Below are 22,444 nucleotides of genomic sequence, written 5' to 3' on the forward strand. Positions count from 1 at the left end.
TCCCTCCTGCGGGCGCCCGCCTCCTCGTCTGGCCGAAGTTCGCCAGCCTCCTAGGTATTGATTAGACCCGTGCAATAGGGGAGATGTCAGCTTTCTAAGATGAAAACGAGGCGCCCTTAAATTTATAACCCAACTAGAGCTCTTGCTCTCCAATTAAAAACCTGGTAAGGTGCAGGGTGGCTCATGTCCAGCCAGCCTGCAGAGACCAGGACAGGGGACTTTCATCCAGTCCTGGCCCCAGACCAGCTGCCTGGCCACCCTCTCGCAGTGCCCTCGAAGCAGTCGAATCTGGACACACTTATGACACCCAGAGACTGGCCTTTTTTTTTTTTTTTCTTCTCTCTCTCTTTCCTTTTTATTATTCACAAGACTGCGATTGTTTAAATGTCATAACTTATAAGAAAATAAGCTACATTGAAATAAATTAAACACAACGGAGACGTGCTTCAAACATGGCTCAGATAGGATGTGCAACCCCAGGAAAGAAAGCCAGGCAAAACCAAAGCAAAGCAAATTTCCAGGCTGCCCAAAAACATCTGCTTTTCAGTCAACTAAAAAAACGAAAAAACAACAAAAAAACCCCACCAAGATAGAAACAAAAATGAGCGTAAACCCCTATGGTTTGTTCTTGAGTGTCATGTTTACCTTTGGAAAAGTATGGAAAGGTGGCTGCTATGCGTGGCGGATTACAGCAGAGGTTTTGTTTTCTTCTGGAATGTGAGTGGAGAATATTATTGGGTTGTTTGGTCCTATAACTTTCAAAATACTGCAGCTGAGATCCAGTTTATATAGATATCTATGTACAAAGTAGGATAGTATAATAAATATTTAGTGTGTCTTCGGGTGTAGCTGTAGCCCCTTCAAAAGCAGTCTTTTTAAGCCTTTTTAATGAATATACTCTCAATGTGCTTGGGATGTCCAAAGTTGGGGGGGGTGTGACTTTGAGTTTTGCTTCAAACACAGCAGAGGCCACCGTGGTTCCCTCCAGAGCTGTGGCTTCTCCACGGTGGCCCAGGCCCTGGCTCTCCCTGGGCCCTCAGGGTCGGGCCTGCTCCAGCTGCTGATGCTGACTTCTGATAGCGAACCTGCTGACGTGGACGGGGATGGGGACGACGATCTTGGGGTTCCTGGAGGGCTCCCCTGTCTTGGAATTGGCATTGCCAGCCTTGACTCGTTTCCACTTGGCCCGGCGGTTCTGGAACCAAATTTTCACTTGCACCTCGCTGAGTTTGAGGGCGTGGGCGATCTGCGAGCGCTCGGTCAGCGAGAGGTACTTTTTGCAGTGGAACTCCTTCTCCAGCTCGAGCAGCTGCTCACTGGTGAAGGCAGTCCGCCGCCGCCGGTTCTTGCCCGTGGACGTGGTGCTGCCCGCGGCGCCGCCGCTCGGCGGGGTCTCCTCCAGCGCGTGGCCCGGGTCTTCCTCCTTGTGCGCCGCCTGGCCGGTCAGATTGTCATCCGAGCTGTAGTCCAGATCACTCTCCAGCGAGAAGCTCTCCTCCTTGCCCTTCGGGTCATCTTCCACCTTTGACTCGTCTTTCCCTTGCCCTCTGACAGCCCCTACTGAAAGCAAAACCAAACGGCGTTTTATTACATTTCGCACACTCGCCTTCCTCTCCCCTTCCCACCGTCACTTGGGCCTTTCCCCCCTTAGCGGATTGTCTTTCTATGACATTAACACATTGTGATTTCCTGGCCTTTGAGGGGCAGAGAAGGGGGGGGGGGCGTGAGAAAGCTCAAAGGAGGAGAGGAGACAGTACAGACGGCGGCCCTTTGCCCAGAACCATCACTCAAGGGGCCGCCAGGCCACGTCTGCATCCTCCCAGCCTCCGGCAGCCTAAGGCCGAAGGAACAGGAGGCGTGAGGCCCAGGAGAGCTTCCTCTTTGTCCCCGGGGTGGGGGCTGGGTGAGGACGGACAGGGAAATTCATGATCCATCTTGCCCCCCCCCCTCCACGGTGAAAATTTACTGAACCTCAATGACACCGCAGCCAAAGTGGGGGCACGGGGGACGTACAGATCCCAGACCGTGTCTTTTTTTTGGGGGGGGTGGGTGGGGGGGAGACAGATAATGTTGGCCGAAGGGAAGTTTTGTAGCCCTAGGAGAAGTTCCCACCAGGAACCCCAACACACCCGCAGACGCACAGCCTCCCGGAATCCGCTTCTCCGGGGCAAGCAGCAAGCCCAGTGATGGGGTTTAACAGGTCTGGGCGCCCCCGAGCACACGCACCGCGGAGACGCGCAGCCCAGTCCGCTACCCCTAAAGGCCGAAACCTCTCCGGGACCCCAGGTCACGGCGCGCGGGAGGCGGGAGGCGGGAGGCGGGAGGCGGGAGGGGGTGGGGGGGACAGACGCATCCAAAGTCGCCGCCAGACAGCTGGTCCCGGGAGCGAAATGCACCCCCAGGCCCCCCTGCCCTAGCTTGTTGCTCGGCCCTAAATGCCCCCCGGAGGCCTCGCGGTGCAGCTCGGCCGCGTCCTCCCGGCTGCTCCGGGGGGGAGGGGGAGGCCCGGGCCGGGGTCGCGCGGGGGCTCGGCCCCAGCGGGAGCCCGGAGCTGGCTCGCCCCCGCCCCCTCCCGCCCCCGCGCCCGGGTCGCGCGCGCCGCCGACTCACCGAGCGACGCCTGCACCGCCTCGGCCGCGGAGAAGGCGAGCAGCGAGCCCTCCTTGGCCAGGAAGCCTTTGCCGTCCTCAGCGTCGGCTTGCAGCGCCTCCGCCTTGTCGAAGTTGCCGCCGCCGGGCAGCGGCTGCGGCGCGAACTTGCGGGCGGCCGCCGCCTCCTGGTGCTGGGGAGACGCGGAGAAGCCTCCAGGCAGCGTGGCCATGAGCGTGGAGGTGAGCGCCATGCCCTGCGCCAAGCTGGAGCAGAAGCCGGTGGGCAGGCTGGGGATCTGGTGGTGGGGGTGCGCCGGCGGCAGCGCGGGCTGCAGCGCGGCCTGGGGCAGGGCGGGCGGCGGCGGCGGCGGCGGCGGCAGCACCACCGGCCGGTAGGGCATGAACATGGGGTAGCCGGTGTAGACGAAATGGCCGGGGCTGGGCTGCGGCGGGCTGCCGATCAGCGAGTCTATGCTGAAGGCGGTGCTACTCCCCAGCGGGCGCTGCATCATCATCAGCGACGGCGGGAACGCTGCGCTCATAGACGCGCTCGGGAGAGGCCAGCGAGGGGCGAAAAGTCCCCGCGCCGCGCCGCGCCGCTGCCAGGAAGCCCGCCGGGCGCCGGGAGCACAGCCGGGCGCGTCGGGCAGGGGCCGGGCGGGACCCTGGACCCGGAACGCAGGCGCCGCCGACCCTCAGTCCCGGGCCGCGTGCATGCCCGGCGGGGGCGCGAGCGCGAGCGCGAGCGGGCGGTGCGCGGGGTGCGGCCGTGCGCCCCGGAGCGGAGAGGGCCCCCCCGGGCCCCGCGGGCGCGCCGGACCCGCCGCTTCGCCCCGTCGGAGCCCGCGCGCGCGCCGCGTGTGCCACCCTCGGCCCCGGCTCGCAGCCGTCGGTGCGTCCGTCTGTCGCGGCCGCCGTGCGTCGCCTCCCGCGGGCCGCCGGGGAGCGCGCGGAGCCGGCGCACTTGTCCTCGGCGGGCGCCGCCAGCACCTTTAAATCGCGCTCCTCTTTCTCATTCACATTTTGCCTGCTGCCCGGCCTGGCTCGGCTCACGTGGGGCCGGGCGCCGCCGCCTATTGGCTGCGCCGGGAGGGGGCGGGGCGCAACGGGGCTCCGCCCCCTCCCCGCCGCCAGGGCCGGCCCCGAGCAGGCTGCGGGCGCCACCGGCGGAGCGCGCGGGCCCGGGAGTCGGAGCCTGCGCGCCGGGCCCGCGCCGCGCAAACTTGAAAGGGGCTTTCGGCCCCGAAGCTGCAGCCAGCCTGGTGGAGGGCAGCTTCCGGGGTTGCGACCCGCCGCGACCGGGCCCAGGGCGCTTGCTTTCTCCCCCCCCAAGCCCCTTGGAACCAACGCAGCGTTGGGTGCTGCTGCTGCTGCTGCTGCTGCTGCTGCTGCGCCCGCGGCCCAGCAGAGGTTCCCGGAGTTGGGAACAAGGTCCTGCCCCTTCGCATCCGCCCCCGGGGCGCTGGTCGGGAGCCGGCAGGTCGCAGCCACGCGCGCCCGGGCGGGGGCGGGGAGCGCGCAGGCTCCCGCATCCCGACCTGGGCCCTCCTGCGAGCGCTCCCCTTCTCGTTTTTCACCGACGTTCGTAATCACCGCACCTATTTACCCACTTTGCCCGCGCGCACCAAAATAACAAGCCACGATAATTATGATAATAGAGCGAGTCCTTTATCTGGCTCCATCCTCGGGGAGGAAGGGGGGAGTCGCGGTGCCTCCGGATTGTCTAACGTTGAGATTATCCTGATGAAAGCTTTATGATGTTTGCTCAAATAAAAGCTGCGTTTTGTAAATAGGCGCTAATTAGGCACGTTGAGAACGGAGGGAGCGCTCACCCCGGCGCCGCCGCCCGGTTCCCTGCGCGAGGATTCGAGGGCGCGCGGTTCCCCTTTGCCTGCTGAGGATGGAGCCGGTTCCCTCCAGACAATGGTAAAACGTGAGAATTTGGGAGTCTGGGAACTGGCCGGGGAGGGAGTGGGACCTGGAGGGGGCGGGAGGGAGGATGCTCATCACCCCTTCTCAGTGACAAAAAAGAGGAACTTCCAGTTCTTGGATTCTCCTTTAAAGAAAAAAAAAGGAAGGACGGAAGGAAGGAATCATTCGTGGCGAGGGCAGCCGGTGCAGTGCGCGCCAGCGCGCGCGGGGCTTCCACGCGCCTCCAGGGCCTCGGCTCCAACTCCCCGGGTCTAGACGTTCTCCCGGAGCGGCCGCCGAGCACCTGGCTGGGGGGGTGGGGGGGGGGGAGGAGAGCAGGGCATTGTTGTATCAGTCATTAAAAATCAGCTCACGCCAGGAGCTAGTGGTTGGGGAGTTGGCCCGTGTTGGACGTGTGTTATGTATCACTTACAAGCACATTTAATTGGGAGATAAAGATAAATCGATCTTTATGAATTTATCGACCCTCTTCTTTGAAGCTCTTCTTTCTCGCTCTTCTTCTTCTTTCTCTCGCTCTAACCCCAAGGCCCCCCGGGGAGGGGGGACGTCTTAATTCCAGACCACCTCTTCAGCCGCGCAGTCTGGCCGGGAACCCACTGCCCATCCAAAGGGCCCCCGGAGGGAAGCGAGGAGGGTGCATCCCCGGCGCACCCCCCCTCCCCGAGGGATGGGGAAACTCGCAGGCCCCGCCGCCAGCCGCCCCGGTCCCGCTCGCCCCCCTCCCCACCCGGACAAAGACGTCTCGAGCGCGCTTCCCCACTCCAGGCCGCAGTAATAGATGGCTCCGGCGGCAGGCGGTTTGAAAGGAATTCATTAGGGCGCTGCTGACTGTACTGCCTGCACTCCCTTCACGCCCAGACCCCGAGGTGGCCTAGGCGGGTGCGAGGGGGAACCGCTGGCATCCGCCGGGCAGGAGGTGTCTGTGGGGTCTCTAAGCTCTCTCCCTCCTTCTGCACTCCTACAAAAGAAGAAAAAGAAGAAAAGGAAAGAGAGGGAGAGGGAGAAGAAGAAAAAAAAATCGAAGCCTGGGGCAAAAGGCTGATTTCTTTATGAGCATAATAAATACTCCCTCTCATTATGAGATAGTTACAGGCACACAGTCTCTGGTTACCTTGTTTTTTCAATACTAAGGGCCAAAAAAAAAAAAAAAAATTGTTCGACTCCTTGCTTGATTTACGTTGCTACAGCCGGGTCTCTTCGGCGCTTGACACTGGCGTGCCTGTGTAGGCTGTTACTCATTTTACCTAGGCAGCTTTGCCATGCACTTTGCTATTTCGCCATAAAAATATTGTTCTAGGGGCTTCCGTCGCCTGATTACCCTCCGAGAGACAGAGATTCCTTTGATTATTTTGGTGATAGTTCTACATTTAAAGTTCAGCAAGAAGATTTAGGTCCGTTGAATTATAGCTACACTTGAAATAATTTGATGGCATATTATTTGCATCCATAAATTGCTGTGGAAAGTATTGACTGCGGGGGTTATAATACTAATCTTCTTTTATTAGTGAGTTCAGAGAATTCTCATCAATATGAATTTTATTTACTAGTGTGCTTTTTCGCGGATGCAACGCAGTAATATTTTCTCATCTAATGCTTAACTGCTCAGAAAACGACTGTTCGCGTCATAAAAGGATTCTTGTGTTTCGCCGTGATTAACAAGATTCATTCGGGGCACCTCAGCTACCTGCAAAGCGTTCGGAGCGCGGGGACTGCGGGTAATAAAAGCCCTTAGAGTTCTTCCTCGACTCCTCGGAGAGATTGATGGGTAGTGAGCGACAGGTACCTGGTTTATCCAGCCTCCGGATTCCTATCTGCTCACCTTGGGACTGTCTCAAACGGCAGAGCCCTTGGGGTGACTCAGCTCGGCCCAGGCTGTGCGGGGGGTGAGGGTGGGGGGGTTCCACCCGGCACAGATCTTTGCAACTTTGCCTTCGGAGGTTCCCCACCCCTAGCTCCCTCGGAGTGGGAAAAAGGAAGGACCCCACTGCAGGCACATCTGGATCCTCCAAACTCTAGTTAACTTCTGCGAACTTTTTTTTTTCTCCCCTTAGGAAGGCTCCCGTGGGGATGAAGTTGGCCCACCCCTTGGGCACTTTCCTCGGCGGTGCCAAGCTGGTGTCAAGATCGCATTAAGCCACTTAAAACCTCAGACGTCAGTAAAAGTGATGGTAATTAAGTTGTCTCCACGCTTCGGGGCTGTCCCAGTCAACGTTTGCATGCAGGTGTATGGCGGCCGAGTATAAAATGCTAAATGCACAAGTAAATGAATATTCATGGAGCAAACTTGCGTTGGCCTGCCGCGTCCAGCCCGGAGGAGGAAGCCCTGTGAACCGCGCGTTTTCTTGCTGCCGCCAGGGTGGAGGTAGAGGGCGGTTGTGGACAAGGGGCAGCCGTGGGCGCCCCGGATCTCCATGGGTGCAGAGGAACCCGCAGACCCAACGGGCTGGGTGCTCCCGCCCGCCACCCAGTCCCAGGAGACAGGCTGGTTTCTCTGGCAACCGTGTTGTTTTTATTTATAGAGACTTTGAGTGGCCTGATCATTCGGTCATTGCAGCAGCTCTTGCTCCTGGCAATCGTTGGGAAATAGCTTGGGATGGGTTTTATTTATGGAAGGGCAATTGGGATTCACACCCAGCAAACCCACAACATTCCCTCCCAAGCCCAAGACGCGCTTACAAAGGGGTGCTTGTGTAAAATTCCCCATCAGACACACCAATTTGCAAGTAGCAGAAAGCATTGAAGCCTCATCTTTTTTAACTATTTTATTCAGCCTTTTTTTTTTTTTTTTTTTTTTTTTTTTTTAATCTGAAAGCCCAAAATAGACTCCATGTGGTTCTAAGTGAAGTCAGCCCTTGGCTGGCTTTGAAATAGCTCCTGCAATTATGTAAAAGAGCCATTCACTAACAGAACGGAATTAAAAGGGATCTCGCCCGCTTCCCTTTCATTGCCAACCTCTCCTGTTTGGCTTTTCAAAGCACTTCCAACACGATGTCTTTCTCCAGGACAAAAGGCAGAACAAAAAAAGTCCCCAAACTTGTAAATTGAACGTCAAGGGAACTTTAAACAATTTAAAGCCCATAAATAATGATAAAGGGGACTGGCAAAAAAGGCAAACCCATTCAATTAATAGAGTTTCCCAAGCAAAGATCAAGTGGTTTATAAAATGAAAGTCTTTGGTTTCATTATTCTCCTCCTTGACCATGCAGAAAGCAGGACAGGGGGTTTTTTCTAAAGCGCCCTGAAGAAGAAGCACTTTGCGGGACTGTGTGTGCTGCGACATTCTTATGGAGAAAGTTTTGCTTTTTATCCCCCACCCTCAAAGTAGCAGAAACAAAACCACAAACCAGAAACGTGAAGGGGAGGAGACTTTTTTTTTTTTTTTTGCATTTTCTTAGGGGAGTTGGAAAATGTTCTCCGCAGGCCTGAAGGCCCGGAAACCTGACCCTTAACACCTGCGCTAACCCTCCCCACCCCAGTGCAGGGGTGGGGGGTGGGGGACAGGGGGAGCCACGGCTTGGGGGCCTGCAAGCTGTGCCCTCGTGAGATCTAGGGGTCAGAGTCTGGGGTTCCTGCACCGCCCGGGAATGTGGGGGCTGCGGGCGTGGACACGCTGACCTGGCCCCCCCCAACCTGGGCTCAGCTCCAGACCCCCGGCCGAGGCATCCGAAGGCGCGGGCAGGGAGTTCTCATTGCTTTTCGGAACAGCCCCACAGCTTGGAGTGGGGGGTGCGTGACTACTGGGGGTCCTGGATGGTCCTGGAAGCCCGGCGCGGGCGCCCGGGAGCACCCAACCCGGGGTGGGGGTCGGGGTGGGGAGCAAGGGGGATCCTCTGCAGGGCCTACACCCGGCCGCCCCTGGGTTGCCAGGCGGAGGCCGGGCCTGAGGGCTGCAGGTGGGAGCCTGAGGCTGAGACGCGGGGGACCCGGCACCGCCTTGGGTCTGGCCGGGGCTGGCGCGCGGGGTCCGGGAGGCCGCGCGGTCCGCGAAGGCCGCGCCCTGGGCGCTGGGGAGGGAGGCGCTGGCGGCGCGGCGCTGCTCACCTGTCTCCTCCCACCTGCCCCCGCGGATTCCCGCGGCCCCACCTTTCGGGGACTTCAAACGGCCCCCCGCCACCCGGCGCCCGACTTTCATCTCCCCGCACAGCGGGCTTTGTTTGCGGGACTTCACAGATATGCTAATCCCGGGGCCGCGAACCGGGCGGCCTGGGAGGCGCGCAGAGGGCACGGAGGGGTGAGGAGGGGCGCAGGCCGGCCGGGGCCCGGGGGGCTTCCCCGGGGAGGCCCGGGGCCGGGCACGGATGGACGCTGAGGTCGGGGGCGTCGGGCTCGCCGCCCTTGGCCGGCGCGCCCCGTGCGCCCCGTGCGCCCCGTGCGCCCCAGCTCCCGGGAGGGGACCGTGCGTCGGGGGAGGCCGGCCGAGGACTCGCGCGCGGCTGCCTCCCCAGGGCCTCGCAAAGCAGGGCCCCCCACCCCCGACAGCCCGGACCCCTGCGGGCCGGTGGTCTTTTAAAGAGGTTCACCTCGACTTCATCCATTTAACCCCTTCGAAACCACCCTGGGGCGATCCAGGGAGCGTTGGGATCAACAGCTGCCCGCCCCGCCTGGAGGAGCATCCCTCCCACTTTTCACTCCTGCCGGGGTCCCCGAATCAAAAGCAGCCATCGCTCTCCGTTGCTCCTTCCAGAAAGACTTGCAAACCAGAGCGCGCGTGGGCTTTGGTTCCCCGCTCCTTCCGATTAGAAAGCGTCTCCCAGAGAGGAGGACACCGGCTTCCAGGGAGGCTTTGGGTGCAAACGCGAGGGAGAGACGTTGGCTACCTGGGGAGGGAGCCTGAGAATGGCCTCTGTCACTCCTGTGGAGTTCAGGGCAAAAGGTCTCAGTGAAATTTCCCTTCCCGGTCAGCTCACCTAGAAAAGCTCCAGGTGGGTGGGTATGTGTGTACCTGACCAACCTACCTCCACTGAGATTTTCCCAGAAGACAGCTTTGACTTCTTCTAGGGACAGGGGTGCAAAGAGGGGCCCCTTGAAATGTCAGGCTTTCCCAAAGAGAGGGCGCCAGGGGTGTGTGCTGCTGGGGGCGAAGAGCCCTTCGATTAGCCCTTGATTCTGGGAAGTTAACAATAGAGGCCAACCCCTTCTAAAAAGGCAGACAGGGACCCTTTGCTTACAACAGAGCACCCAGTTTCCAGAACCGAGAAAGGAAAGGTGCTGGCTCCAGAGCCACTGGGATGGACGCATTCCACACTGGAGAAAGACCCCAGTGTGCATCCTTGACTCTTGTTTGAGAGGCTGACAAGATGCTGAGCACCCGCGTCCAGGAGGAGGGCAGTCAGTAGAGACTGGCCACAGAACTTACCACTCCTCTCCATCCTCTTTGACTCACCTGTCCCCTTTGCTCAAGGACCTGAGGTGAGCGGTTGGCCATCGGCCATGAGGGAGTGTGAGCCAGTTTCCTTGGGTGAGGCTTGCGAAGTGAAATGTGAGTAGTAGGCACCTGTATTGCCAGGCGGGGACAGTCTCAAACCGTTCCCTGGCTACATCGTGCACGCCCCCGTCTTGATTGCTCTCTGCTACCGCCTGGGAAGCTCGCAGTGGTAGGAGAAGGAGAGCATCCTTGTTTTTAGGCCTCTTCATTGTCCCTGCTCCCTCAGGTTCCCTAAACTTACAGCCCCTCACTGGTGGTGGTTGCAGAAATCATTGGAGATGCTGACCTGCCAGGCCTCCGAAACAGAAGAGACTTGGAATTTCCCCTGCTTGTCATCTGGAAAAATACAGGGAGACTGAGTTTGTCTGACTTTGCGGCCAACGGTTATCTCCCTTATGCGTGTAACCATGAGGTCCCTGAACTGTAGGGGAAAAGGAAACCAAGAGCAAGGATGGAGAGCAAACTCAAGCATCCCCAAGTGTTTTCATCCAGGGGCCAAACTGCTAGAGCACTTGTCCATCACACAGGAGAAAAAGGGAATGAGGAGAGAGGAGCTCTTTGAGGCCCAGCAGGAAAAATCCAGAAAACTCGAACGCTGTCCCATTACTGTCCTAGGGGAAACTTCAGGATTTTGTAGGAAAGGAAAACTTTTTTTTTTTTTTTTTTTTGTGGGGCATGTTGCCCTTGTACATGTGTCTGTGTTGAGAGTGACTGCCTTCCTTGCTTCTTTCCCTCCCTCCCACCTTCCTTCCTTTCTTTGAACAGAGAGAAAGCATGTTGCTCATACCTTACTATCCAGTGTTTATTCTCCACAGTGACTTTGAAACATCCTTCGAGGGGAAGTTATTCACATGGGTGACCACACTGAGGTAAGGGCTGCCTGTGAGGATGTTGCCATGGACCCCAGGAGAAGGGTTTGGGGGCTGCTTCTGGGGGTCCCAGCAGAGCAGCCATCAGGGTGGGATGGCAGGCCTGATAGTGGGGCAGGGGCAGGGTTTGGGGAGCGGGCCTCTCATAGGCCTCGGTCTCCAGCTCTCCCCTTCCCCTGGGCATGTGTGAAAAACTAGGTTCTGCTGGGAAATGAGCCAAAGCCAGAAGCAATCCTGCTTGTCTCCACCCGGACAAACCTTCTGTTCTCTGAAGTCTGGGACAATAATGAACGTGCAGCTTCAGAAGCAGCAGAAATTGATCATGGTGGCGCAGAGAGTGAGGGTGATTGACATCATGTGACCAATCTGATGCATTCACTGAGTTCAGGGGACTTTCCTCCTCCCACCTTGGTCACCATGTCCTCTCCTTTTATTCAATAATTTTGTTTTTGAGAAGATGAGTATTGTAGAACCTGTTTGTCATTGTGCTGTGATAGTCCTCCCTTATCTTTTGGTTATTATAATTTCCACCTATTCTAAGTTTCTCTCAGACCCCCTTAAATTGCAACAAACATGCATCACCACCACCAAAGGAAAAAAAAAAAACAAGAACAAGAACCAAAAAAAAAAAAAAAAAAAAAAGAAAGAAAGAAAGAAAGAAAGAAAAACCCCAGGACACTTAAGAAATGAGAGACTTTTAAAAGTTCAACTTCATTCTAACCCAAACAGCATTCAAATTCAGTTCATTCTGTATTATTGAATGTTATTTGGAAATTTATACTTTAAGATGTAATGGACTGAATACTTTCTTGTATTTTGCAACAGAAATTTCACATTGTCAAGGTAATGATGTAACAAGGCTATTTCCTATCTGTAAACAGAACCCAAATGTGTATTACGTATTTTAATAAATGAATGAAGGAATGACAGGAAACATTTTTGAGGCTTCACAGTTTCCAAAGGATTAACCGCCTGAAAAGCGACCTGGGTGTGCAGAGCGCTCGGGGATCCGCATCGCCCCCTATGGGCCATGGGAGTAATGGCATCTGCTTTGGAGCCTGTTTGGGCTCCGCGGTTCCAGGGGAGTAGATGGATCCCCGGCACCCCTTCTTGGGGATAGAAGGGCTGAAACGCTTATTTATTTATTTTTTTTCGTGCCCCCCAATTGCATAAGAAAAAGAGTCCCCATTTCTGCCCATTATAAACGTCTAGGACACAAGAGAAGCCTTTGTCACAAACGAGCAGAGGGAAAAATCAGACCATGTTTGCGCAAAGTGTTAGGAAATCTCCAATTTTGGATGTGATCATAGAAACCCCACCTGGACTCTCTTTAGAACCCGAGTGCTCCTGACTCTGACTCATCCTGGAATTGGAGGGATAGAGACCCTCTGAGACCTGGGCCTGCCTGGCATGGGCGCATCGCCCAGCCTCTGTCGCTCCATCTGCGTAATGGGCAGGACCCCGGCTCTCTCCCACCAGCCGCCCCGGGGGTAATTAATAAAGCGCTTCTGCCACGGGTTGTCGCGGGGAGCGAATTAGATCCCGCAGGAGGCCTGGGCCAGAGTGATTGCTTGGTAGGGTAGCTGGATTGCGCGCCCAGCCGCCAGCCCCGGGCGTTGCAGGGCGCGGGAGGGACGTGGGGCGGCCAGGGGCGCACGCGCGCGCGCGCAGAGGGAGAGCATCAGTTTGAGGGCAGCCTGGGATCACGACTCTCGAGCATTTATTATTATTTTGGGATTTTATTTATGAGTGACAGAGAGAGAGAGAGAGGCAGAGACACAGGCAGAGGGAGAAGCCCGATGCGGGACTCGATCCCGGGTCTCCAGGATCTCCAGGTGCTCAAGCCCCCCAGGGATCCCTACTTTGGAGCATTTAAAACCAAACCGAGGGAACAGGATGCAGTGTAGTATTAACACACTGAACGCCTCGGGGAGCGGGTAGGGTGGAGGGGGGAGGTCCCAAAGCATCACCCCTGGGTCCGCTCGGTGGGTGACAGGTGCAGAGGCAGCTCCCGCCCCCCCCATCCCGGGAGCTCTCACCCCCCCCCCCCGGGGCTGAGCACCAGGGCGGGATGGCCTCGGTGCATTTTAGATCACCTTACTTTAAATAAAAGCTCTAAATTCTGTTCTCGCGCTGAACAAACCCTAAATGCCCAACTCTTTGGGGGAGAGGGTAGGCACCCCGTGCACTTTGCTTCCCCCCAAGCTCCAGGTCCCCAGGGCTCCCGTCGCGATCCCGCCGCCGGAGTTTTGAACGGGGCTGGGGCGCCGGGGTGGACGCGGTTGGGGGGCCGGACGCGGGTGCGCGACCAGGACCGAGGGTGACCGCGGGTTTCCTCTCGTGGGCTCGGCGGTCGGTGCAGGACCCTGGCTCGAGGGCGCCCCCTGCGGGCCGCGGTCGGGATCGGTCCTCGGAGCGGGGGCAGAGGGTCGCGGGCTCGGGTCCCGCGCGCTCCGGGTCTCTAACCAGCAGGTGCCTCGGGTCCCCGTTTCCGGTGTGTGTGCGCGCGCGGGTGCACGCTTTAACCGCCCCCCCAACCCCCGGCCTTTTTTTTTTTTTTGGAGAGGAGCAAACATCTCTGGTTTTAATGTGGCCCAATTATCTCGTTTAAACGACTTAAAATGTTTCTCTTTAACTCATTTCAATCTAGTAAATATGCTTCAGCAAGTAGCTAATTTCTCAGGGATGGCTTCGCCTCTCCATTTGCATAGAAAGCGCGTCGGGGGCCGGCCCCCTCTTGGGGTGCCCAGGTCGCAGGCAGCTGGGCCTCCTCCTCCTCCTCCTCCTCCTCCTCCAGGGGGGACGCCTGGGTTTGGCCCAGGAAGGAGGGGGTGGGGGGGCCCTCAGTCTGCAGCTGGGCCCCTGGGGACCAGAGCAGCAGCGGGGGCGGAGCACCTGGCCACCCCCCCAGGGGGGCAGCCTCTCCTCCGAGCGCCCCCCCTCCCAGGGCCACCCCCCCACCGGGTCCTGTTCCAGGTTAGGGCCTCCCCTTTGGCGCGAGGGTCGGGGGGGCGCGCATTGATCCCCAAGTGCGTTTATTAAATCGCGTCTGGAGCTAGAGGGACGTGGATACAGGAGAGGAAATCGCGGCGCTCAGTTGAGCAATCTTCTGGCTTTAAATTCCGAATAAAAGTCTCAAATATTCCCGGGTCAGGGGGGCACTGTCTCATTAAAACCACTCTCGTCCTGAAACTGCAATGCAGACATTAAAGTGCAGTATTTTTCAATTAGAGCTGACGAATTCAATCAAAATTCCATAGATTAGGATGAAATGAGGCATGGGTCATTTACAGGGGAATTTAATTGCCGAGCCATTAGACAAATAGTATATTTGCCATTCCCGCGTTATCCATCATTTTCGACATCAATACCGGAGCCGCATCTCCCCGTCCCGCAGCCGCCCGGCGTCGGCTGTAAACACTCCCTTCCCTGTATCTTCTGATTATATCTGATTTCATTTAGGGCCATGGGGGATTATAAATGTTCACGCAATCAAGTTCATTAGGACTTCAAATCGCATTTCTGATTGGGATCGCTCTGCCGCTGTCCTCCGTGCGCCTTTCAAACCCCAGGACGAGGCTTTCAAAAAACATCTTTTTGCATTTAAAGCTGCGCATCCTTTTGTCTTCCGACGTCCCTCCCCCCCTGCCCCCGGGGCGGCCCGGCCCCCCTCGGGGCTCCTTGGGGAGGGAGCGGCCCCCGAGCCCCACCTGCCCCAAGAGCTGGAGCCCCAGCCCCCAGGCCAGCCCTTGAGAGCCCCCCCTGCACGGCCGCGGGGCGCGGGGGACCCACGAGGTCTGCACGGGGCGCGGGGCTTGAGCCTCAAGAGCTGGTGGAGCGCGGGAGGGTGCGGCCCTGCTGCTCGCACCCCAGGCCTGCGCGCTGCGGGAGCCAGTGGGGGCGCAGGGCACCCTGGAGTCCCCAGGGATCCGCGATTGGTCCCCAATCTGGGGCCTGGGGTCAGGCCCCCGGGGCCCCCCTTTCCTGGCTGGCCCCTCTGACCCCATAGAAAGAGAGATCAGGGCAGAGGTGGGGGAGCTGGGGTGGGGGGTGCGGTCCCCAGCAGGTCTCTCTTCCCATCAGCGCACCCAAGAAACAAAGGAGCAGACTCTTCTGGGGGAGAGCTCGGCAAGGAAGGCTCGAGACATCCCTTCCAGCACAGTTGAAAAATAATAGCTTAATATTAACTGCTTCTCATAAAAATATACTTTCACAGCGATACAGTTACAAGAAGAAACCCTCATTTTACCCCCATACTTTGTGCTCATCGCTGTTAGCTGCCTCAGTAATTTAATTGGAATGAAACGTGAGAAATGTGTCATTTTTGAAGAATTTATGCATCACTTCCTAGAAATCTCATTGTGTTAACTAGGAGCCTACTGCGTTCTGTTTAGAACCCATAATCACATTTTTATGTGTCTGTATTACGAGCTAATGTGACCTCCTGTCTTTAGCAGATAAAAAAAAATTTTTTTTTCTTTTTTCCATAACGTCTGCAGCCAACTCTGGTTTGCATAAAGTACGCGGAGACCCCGTTTCCCCAGTGTTCGGCAAACTTACCAACTTTCTTTAGAGCGGGGCAAAGGCATGTGAATGGAAAAAGTACCTACCGAATGAATAATTACACACCAAATTAAAACCCTGCATTAAACATAGTCGACAGCAAATACTGCATTCTCAATCATGTTTATTGCTTACAAATTGCATTACAAAGAAATCTACTCTTTTTATTGGCGTGATTAAACAGAGTGTTAGGACTGCAGAAATACCATTCTGTTAGATTAGATGGAGGCTGGAAGCTGGGCTAGTCACATTGCCACGGCGAATGTATAATTTTGTTAAAGAACACGTTTAACACACAAATGAGGATTGGGCTGTCATTATGGCGTCATAAAAGAGTCATCTTAAAATTATATTTATTTATAAACACATTGCCTATAAAATGTGCACATTTAATACAAAGGACGTAGGCGATTCCATAATCAATATTTTAATTACTGAATTTTTTATTATAGCAGCGCAGTTCTATATGATACGTCACAGTTCTATAGCTTTCCTATATTCTCCTCCCCCTTTTTCATGTGAACTAAAATCTTGTTTTCTTCTCTTTAATTCTGGGGAGAGAGGGTTGGTGGACCAGGGTAAGAGCGCTTGCTTATGGCGCCACCTGCAGGACTCTATGAAAAGGAGTTTCAATACTTGGAATCCTCTGCTGGGCTTTAGAAATGTCACCTCGGGCTTGTTGCAGCAGTTCAATGAAATTAGTATTTTTTTTAAGATTTTATTTATTTATTCATTCATGAGACACACACACACACACACACAGAGGCAGAGACATAGGCAGAGGGAGAAGCAGGCTCCATGCAGGGAGCCCGACGTGGGACTCGATCCCAGGACTCAGGGATCACGCCCTGGGCCGAAGGCAGATGCACTTAACCGCTGAGCCACTCGGGCGTCCCGAAATTAGTTTTTGTTTAGTTTCGAGACAAAATCCCGGAGTTTGCAAAGCATACTTAAATCCAACAAGTGAGATGCAGTATTGATCACAGTTGAAACTTGGGCGTTTCTGGAAAAGCCCGAGTGTGCGTCGAAAACTTGACTAAGGAGTAATGTATTCTTGAAATAATGGAATAAAAGATGCAATATCCCTGGTTTATCACTTGGTCCTCGGGCAGCCCTTAAGAGATGAAAAGCACTTGGCAAGCTAATAATATCTGCAATTGCAGTGATTAAGCTTCCCTTCGGTTGCCCCCGCATCGGGACCGGTCGCTGGAGCAGACCAGCTCATTCCCCAAGCCTGTATTTTATACCGTTTTTGTGGAGGGTTAAGTGTTCTTTGCAGAAGTTCAACAGCCTGCCCCGTCGACGTGTGTCTAAAGGGTGATTTCGGAGATTGGAAATGTGACAATTATAGATAGTTACTGGGCTTAGCAAATGCTTCCTAATAGTCAGTGGTTTCGATTTTCTTCAAAACATGCTGCCTTGAGGATTACCATGTAACTTAGAATTAAACAGACACAAAGACCCTAGAAGACCGGCCCAATGCCGGGTTCAGAACTGTAGACCTAACACGTCCCGGGGTGCCCCGTCCGTGCTCTGACTGCCTGGGGGCTGCGGGCGGCGTCCTGAGGACAGTCTGCCCTGCGCGGGGCACAGCCAGGATGCATGGAGGCCCACGTCCTCGGGACCACTGCTGGTGGGGAACCTCACTTGTGTATTTTCTGAATTCTCAGTGGCCGGATGACAAGTAGTGTCGTCAAAGACGCTCAGGAAAAGCGGAAGGAAACTATTCCTCTGTTATCTTTTTTTAGTGGAAACAGCGTTTACTCTTTTGTTACCTTCTGATTTTTGAACCGTGTGACTCCATCATTAAAAACTAAATATGAGGTTATAAAGAAACCAATTTAGGGCTTGTGGAATTGGGCTTATGTAATCTGCCCAAAGAGAAAAGTAATGATGTCCACAGGAACTGCTTAAGAATGGAAAACATTTTTAGAGCCTTTAATAATAATAAAAAAAAATACCAAGGTACATTTGGTTCACTGGAAGAGAAGTCAGCCAGGGTAATTCTGGCTTTAAAGTAGAACGTCTCGGGGAGCCTGGCTGGCTCAGTCGGTGGAGCATGCGACTCTTGATCTCCGGGTTGTGCGTTCGAGCCCCATTTTGGGTGTAGAGATTACTTAAAAATAAAAACTTAAAAAAAAAAAAGTAGAATGTCTTTTCGGATATTTCACCTAGCTGACTTCTTTCCTTCCTTCCCTGCCTCCCTCCTCTTGGTCCTGTCCTCCCCCTCCCCCCTATTTCTCTTTCTTATCTATGGAGAATTATGTAAGTCCCCTTGATTTGAGAACTTCCTAATACATGTTGAACATGCAAGATACAGTCATCAAAATAAGTTTTTTTTTTAAGATTGTATTTATTTGTTCATAAGGGACACACAGAGAAAGAGAGGCAGAGACACAGGCAGAGGGAGAAGCAGATGTGGGACTTGATGCCAGGACCCCGGGATCCCATCCTGAGCCAAAGGCTGACGCTCAACCCCTGAGCTCCCCAGCCGTCCCTTGCACGAATTTCTTTCTTTCTTTTCTTTCTTTCTTTCTTTCTTTCTTTCTTTCTTTCTTTCTTTCTTTCTTTCTTTCTTTCTCTCTCTCTCTCTCTCTCTTTCTTCTTTCTTTCTTTCTTTTTCTTTTTTTTAAGATTTTATTTATTTATTCATGAGAGACACACAGAGAGAGGCAGAGACACAGGCAGAGGAGAAGCAGGCTCCGTGCAGGGAGCCCGACGTGGGACTCGATCCCAGGACTCAGGGGTCACGCCCTAGGCCGAAGGCAGGTGCTAAACCGCTGGGCCACCCAGGGATCCCCACCTGGCATGAATTTCTAGTGCCAGTTTATTTTCTACCTTTTCTGGTGAAGCTGCCATGTCATGTTCCGGATGAGCTGGAGGCAGTAAAGTACTGATATCATTGCTTTGTCCCTGTCGCACATGGGTCCAGGGTGACCGGGAGCACTGGACTAGAGGTACCGGCCACACGGCACGTGCTTGTGGCTGGTGGGGTGCGGTGGGGCTGCTTGTTCTGGAAGGTTCCATGACTGTGGAGGACACAGTGGGGACGGGGGTGGACCGGGAGGTGCCGGAGCTTCCGCCTGCCCTGGGGATAAACGAGCATCTCTCCCTCGACGCGGAGCGGAAGCCGGAGGAAGGCGGCCACGAGGGCCCCGGCCTGTGCAGGGCCCGCCCCGCGTGGGCCAGCTAGTCTCTCCCGCAGCCGCGCTGACAGTGGGGCTCCCGCTGGGCCCCGGGCGCCCGAGGGGAGGAGCCCGTCTTGCAGCCCCAGCCGAGCGGGCTCAGTCCCTGGGGTCAAAGCGATGAGCAAGCGGCTGACTCGGTGCGTGAGTGATGAAACCCGAGGAACCTTCTGGATTAGCTCTTCCGGTAACATCTCCACGCTCAGAGAAAATTCCTGGAGGTGAAAATAACGAAAAAGGAACCATTCCTCCAGGACAGCTATAGGGAGCCATCCGCGCTTCCCTGTGAGAATCGTGTGCCATTTGGGGAAAAAACGTGTTTGGGGAAATCTAATAATTGATCATCATTCATCAGAATTTTAGAAATATAAAGTCAGTATGTGGGGGCGCCTTGATGGCCTTTGGCTCAGGGCGTTGGTCCTGGGTCCTGGGATCGAGTTCCGCACCGGGCTCCCTGCAAGGAGCCTGCTTCTCCCTCTGCCTGTGTCTCGGCCTCTCTCTCTCTGTGTCTCTCATGAATAAATAAATAAAATATTAAAAAAAGTAAAATCAGTATGTTTTAAAGGAGTTCTTTTTCCCAGACTCTAAAACATCTATAAATGTGAATGCACTTCACAAATACAACCCGACTGTTCTCCACGGTGGGTGGGACGGAGAGGGTGGCCGAAGACTCCGTCCTGTCAGGACAGCACGTCTGCTCAGGTTGTCGTTTGCAAAATGCAGTGAGGACAGGGCTCCCTCTCTCACCTACCCTGTACTCTTGCCCTTCTTCTTTGTTCTTATCAATAACATGACTTTGCTTTTCCACTTCTTACCTCTTTATCAGGCCATTTTCTTCTCAAAATAGTGCAATCATAACAACAGAAGGAACTATTTATTGAGTTCCTATGTTGGGCTGGCTTTGGACCTGGGGCTTTTCTATCTCTGCACTCAGTGGGGACGCCACCCCAGACCTCCAGAGTCCGAATCTGCAATTCAACAAGATCCTTCTCAAGCTGGAGAAGCCCTGCCTCCCATCAGGTCTCTCACTGAATCCTGACCCAACAAGAGGGGTGCAGATACTTGTACCTTCCAGCTGAGCAGATCACATCCGATTTCTGTTAAGTAACTGTTCTTGATTGGGGGCGGCCCCATCTCAAGGGTCACTGTGGGCTCCCGCCTGTCCTGCGGCGTGCTGCATGCCTCTCCGGGACAAAGCAATCTCCCCAGAGTCCCGCTGTGACCACATCACTCACCTGCTGGGTGGATCCTTATGGCTCCTCTGGTGGAGTTCAGAATCCCTAGTCTGGAAGCCAAGGCCCTCCCAATCTGCCCCATGCTGTCCCGTCCTTTCTTCTTTTCAGTTGCCAAAGCATGGGGACCCTCCCCTCCAGGAGGATGAATCTCTGTCCCCTCATCACGCCCTATACTTTCCTGCATGTTGCCATCGGCCTGGGTGGGGGTGTGAAGGGTCCCGAAGCCATGTGTACACAGGCCTTTTCTAGGTCAGGTGAGTTGTTTTCTCTTAAAGGGCAGGAGGTGGGCAGGGGGCACCTGGGTGGCTCAGTCGGTTAAGCGTCTGACTCTTGGTTTCAGCTCAGGTCATGATCTCAGGGTCAGGAGATCGAGCCCCACATTGGGCTCCACGCTCAGCAGGGCGTCTGCTTGAGATTTTCTCTCTCTCTCCCTCTGTGCTCCCCACTCTCTTTCTCTCAAATAAAAATAAAATCTTAGAAAAAAAAAGGGTGGGTCAGCTGAAGGTGCTAGGGGATGTGGTCCTATCACCCTCTTGGCCCACTGTGTTAAAATCAAGGCTCAGCTCCCTCCCTGCTCCAGGATGTCTGCCCTCACTGGGGGTAGGTCCTGTCTGGGCCCTTCCACCTCCTCTGTAGGCTTCCTTACGGTGCACGCAATATCCTACCTGTGCTGCAGGGGTCACCGGGCTGCACACCTTCCAGCCTGAGACAATGGGAGGCACAGCTCGCCCTGGCCCACCCTGCTAGGTTTGTCTAAGCAGCACCTGGTGCTCGCTCAAAGTGCAAAACTGGACTCACTGCTCATCCTCAGAGAATGATCATCATGAGTTCTTATTCTAGGGGTAGGGGTTCCTAGGTGCCTTAGTCAGTTAAGCACCCAACTCTTGATTTTGGCTCAGGTCATGATCTCAGGGTCATGAGACTGACCCCCCTGTTGGGCTCTGCACTGAGTGTGGAATCTGCTTAAAATTCTCTCTGCCCCTCCCCCACTCATGCTTTCTCTCTAAAAAAAATAAGGGATATTAATAGAAACTTTGAGGTCTGGTAAGGCCAACAGATCAAGAGACAACTGCCATTGAAAAGATAGTTTATTACTCACCATTCCCAAGAGAAGGGGCACACGGTACCATGGGGGGACATGGGGAAGCACCAGGGTTGCTTAGGAGGTTGGGGGAGGGGATGGGGACAGAAGCCACTATTGTGTTTTCCAGGGAAGGAACGACCAGGCAGGATAGTCGGGCTTAGGATCAGCTAGTCTGAGTAACTTCAGCAGGCTCTGGGTATCAGGGCTGTCCCCACCTGTCTGGCACCGGGCCCCAGGACAGTTACAACAGGTGGTTAGTAGTTAGGAGAGGTGGTTAGTAGTGCAACTCCGACAGCCAGTGAAGGAGGTGGTTGGGGGTGTGAGCTCTGGATTGGTTGGTTTGCATTTGAAAAGCATGTTTGAGGGTGAGTTGTTTGTTGTCTCTAGGAATTGGCTTACCCTGGGTGGGGACAGTCCCTCCAGGGTGAGCAAGGTCCCAGGTATCAAAGCACCAGAATACAGAAAAGGAAAGACGTGGTCTATACAGTCCTTGACCTCAGAACATCGCTCTTGTATGTGATGCTCAGGCTGGGCTGATGGCCAACCTCTACCAACCTGTCTCTTCCCGGCGTCTGGCTTCCTGGACTGCTGGCCGCAGCCGAATCAGCTGGGGTTTGGTGAGGGTGTCAGAGAGAAGACTCACAAGGGATCACAACGTTGGGCTCGCCATCCCCGGGATGTCCTTTGGGGAGTTCTGGACTGTAATGTGCTGGGAAGCACCAGGGGGCTCCTGGCGGGGGGCGTGTCCCTGTTACGGGAACAGGTGTCCTCTCTCAGTGTGGACATGCACATGTGCTGGGGACAGAGCCTTTCTAGGTGGCCAGGCTCCAGGAGGGGTGGGGTGTTCCTGAGAGGCAGAGAGTCTGCAGGCTGGGGGGCAGCATGGATGCTGGTAGCCCATGCAGGGAAAACAGGGGTACCTTTTAGTTCAGCTTCTGTCGAAGAGTACCTTCCGATACAACTACTAGGGTATCACAGCCTGGAGCCTTGCAAGCAACCCTGAGAGGCAGAAAGGCCTTGTATTACCCTTTCCCTCCCAAAGTGCCCGGGAGGCTCAGCAGGGTCTGTGCAACCACCAGGGGCCGTGGGAGGTGCCCTCCGGGTCTGCCCCTCGTCCTCACGGGCTTGCCTCCGCGCAAGCCTCCGCGGAGGGCAGCAGTGAGATCCGGAGCCTTGGTCCCAACGCTCTGGTTTTCAGTGCAAAACACCCTCTGGTTCCAAAAGGAGGTAATTTTGCAGGGACTCTGGCAACGGTAACAGGGGCACGAGGTGAAAGCACTTCTTGCCGAATAATTTCCGAATGGCACAGCGGCAGAGATGCTGCAGACAGCGCGGGGTGTGGGCCAAGGCAAAGAAGGACTGGTAGAAGGCCTGGTGCATCTGGAAGGAAGGCAGATGGGGTGTAAACTCAGGTGCTGGGCCGACGGCCCCAAGGCCCCAGGCAAGCAGCGCCCTCCACAGAGAGGGTGCGCATAGTGTTCGGAGGCGCACTTCCCGTGGGGTCCGAGGGAAGCCCGTCTTGGGTGGGGAGACAGCCCATATGGGTTATCTCCCATCCCG

At 55.4% G+C, this 22,444-nt stretch overlaps 2 protein-coding genes across 2 annotated transcripts in view; both read right to left on the reverse strand.

The window, feature by feature from the left end:
• Positions 1 to 320: 320 nt before the first annotated feature.
• GBX2 (gastrulation brain homeobox 2) lies at positions 321 to 3,197 on the reverse strand. Its single transcript, XM_025463549.3, has 2 exons — positions 2,611 to 3,197; positions 321 to 1,560 (listed from the first exon to the last, which is right to left on the reverse strand). The coding sequence occupies exons 1-2, from the start codon at positions 3,131 to 3,133 to the stop codon at positions 1,037 to 1,039; spliced, it is 1,047 nt and encodes a 348-aa protein (XP_025319334.1). The 5' UTR covers positions 3,134 to 3,197; the 3' UTR covers positions 321 to 1,036.
• A 17,673-nt stretch (positions 3,198 to 20,870) lies between these two features.
• The window catches only part of ASB18 (ankyrin repeat and SOCS box containing 18), a 61,323-nt gene continuing 59,749 nt past the window's right edge, over positions 20,871 to 22,444 (reverse strand). The window contains exon 7 of the mRNA XM_025463553.3: positions 20,871 to 22,264. Coding sequence (XP_025319338.1) covers positions 22,079 to 22,264 — 186 coding nt within the window. The 3' untranslated portion in view covers positions 20,871 to 22,078. The remainder of the gene's footprint in view (positions 22,265 to 22,444) is intronic.

The sequence above is a fragment of the Canis lupus genome, chromosome 25 (genome assembly GCF_003254725.2).
Source record: "Canis lupus dingo isolate Sandy chromosome 25, ASM325472v2, whole genome shotgun sequence".
Classification (NCBI taxonomy): Eukaryota; Metazoa; Chordata; class Mammalia; order Carnivora; family Canidae; genus Canis; species Canis lupus.

Bases quoted from the DNA above. Each gene is read 5' to 3' on its own strand.
- GBX2 (XM_025463549.3), bottom strand. From the start codon at position 3,133: ATGAGCGCAGCGTTCCCGCCGTCGCTGATGATGATGCAGCGCCCGCTG. The intron at 1,561-2,610 runs GTGAGTCGGCGG...TTTTGCTTTCAG, and splicing joins GGCGGTGCAGGCGTCGCTCG to TAGGGGCTGTCAGAGGGCAA.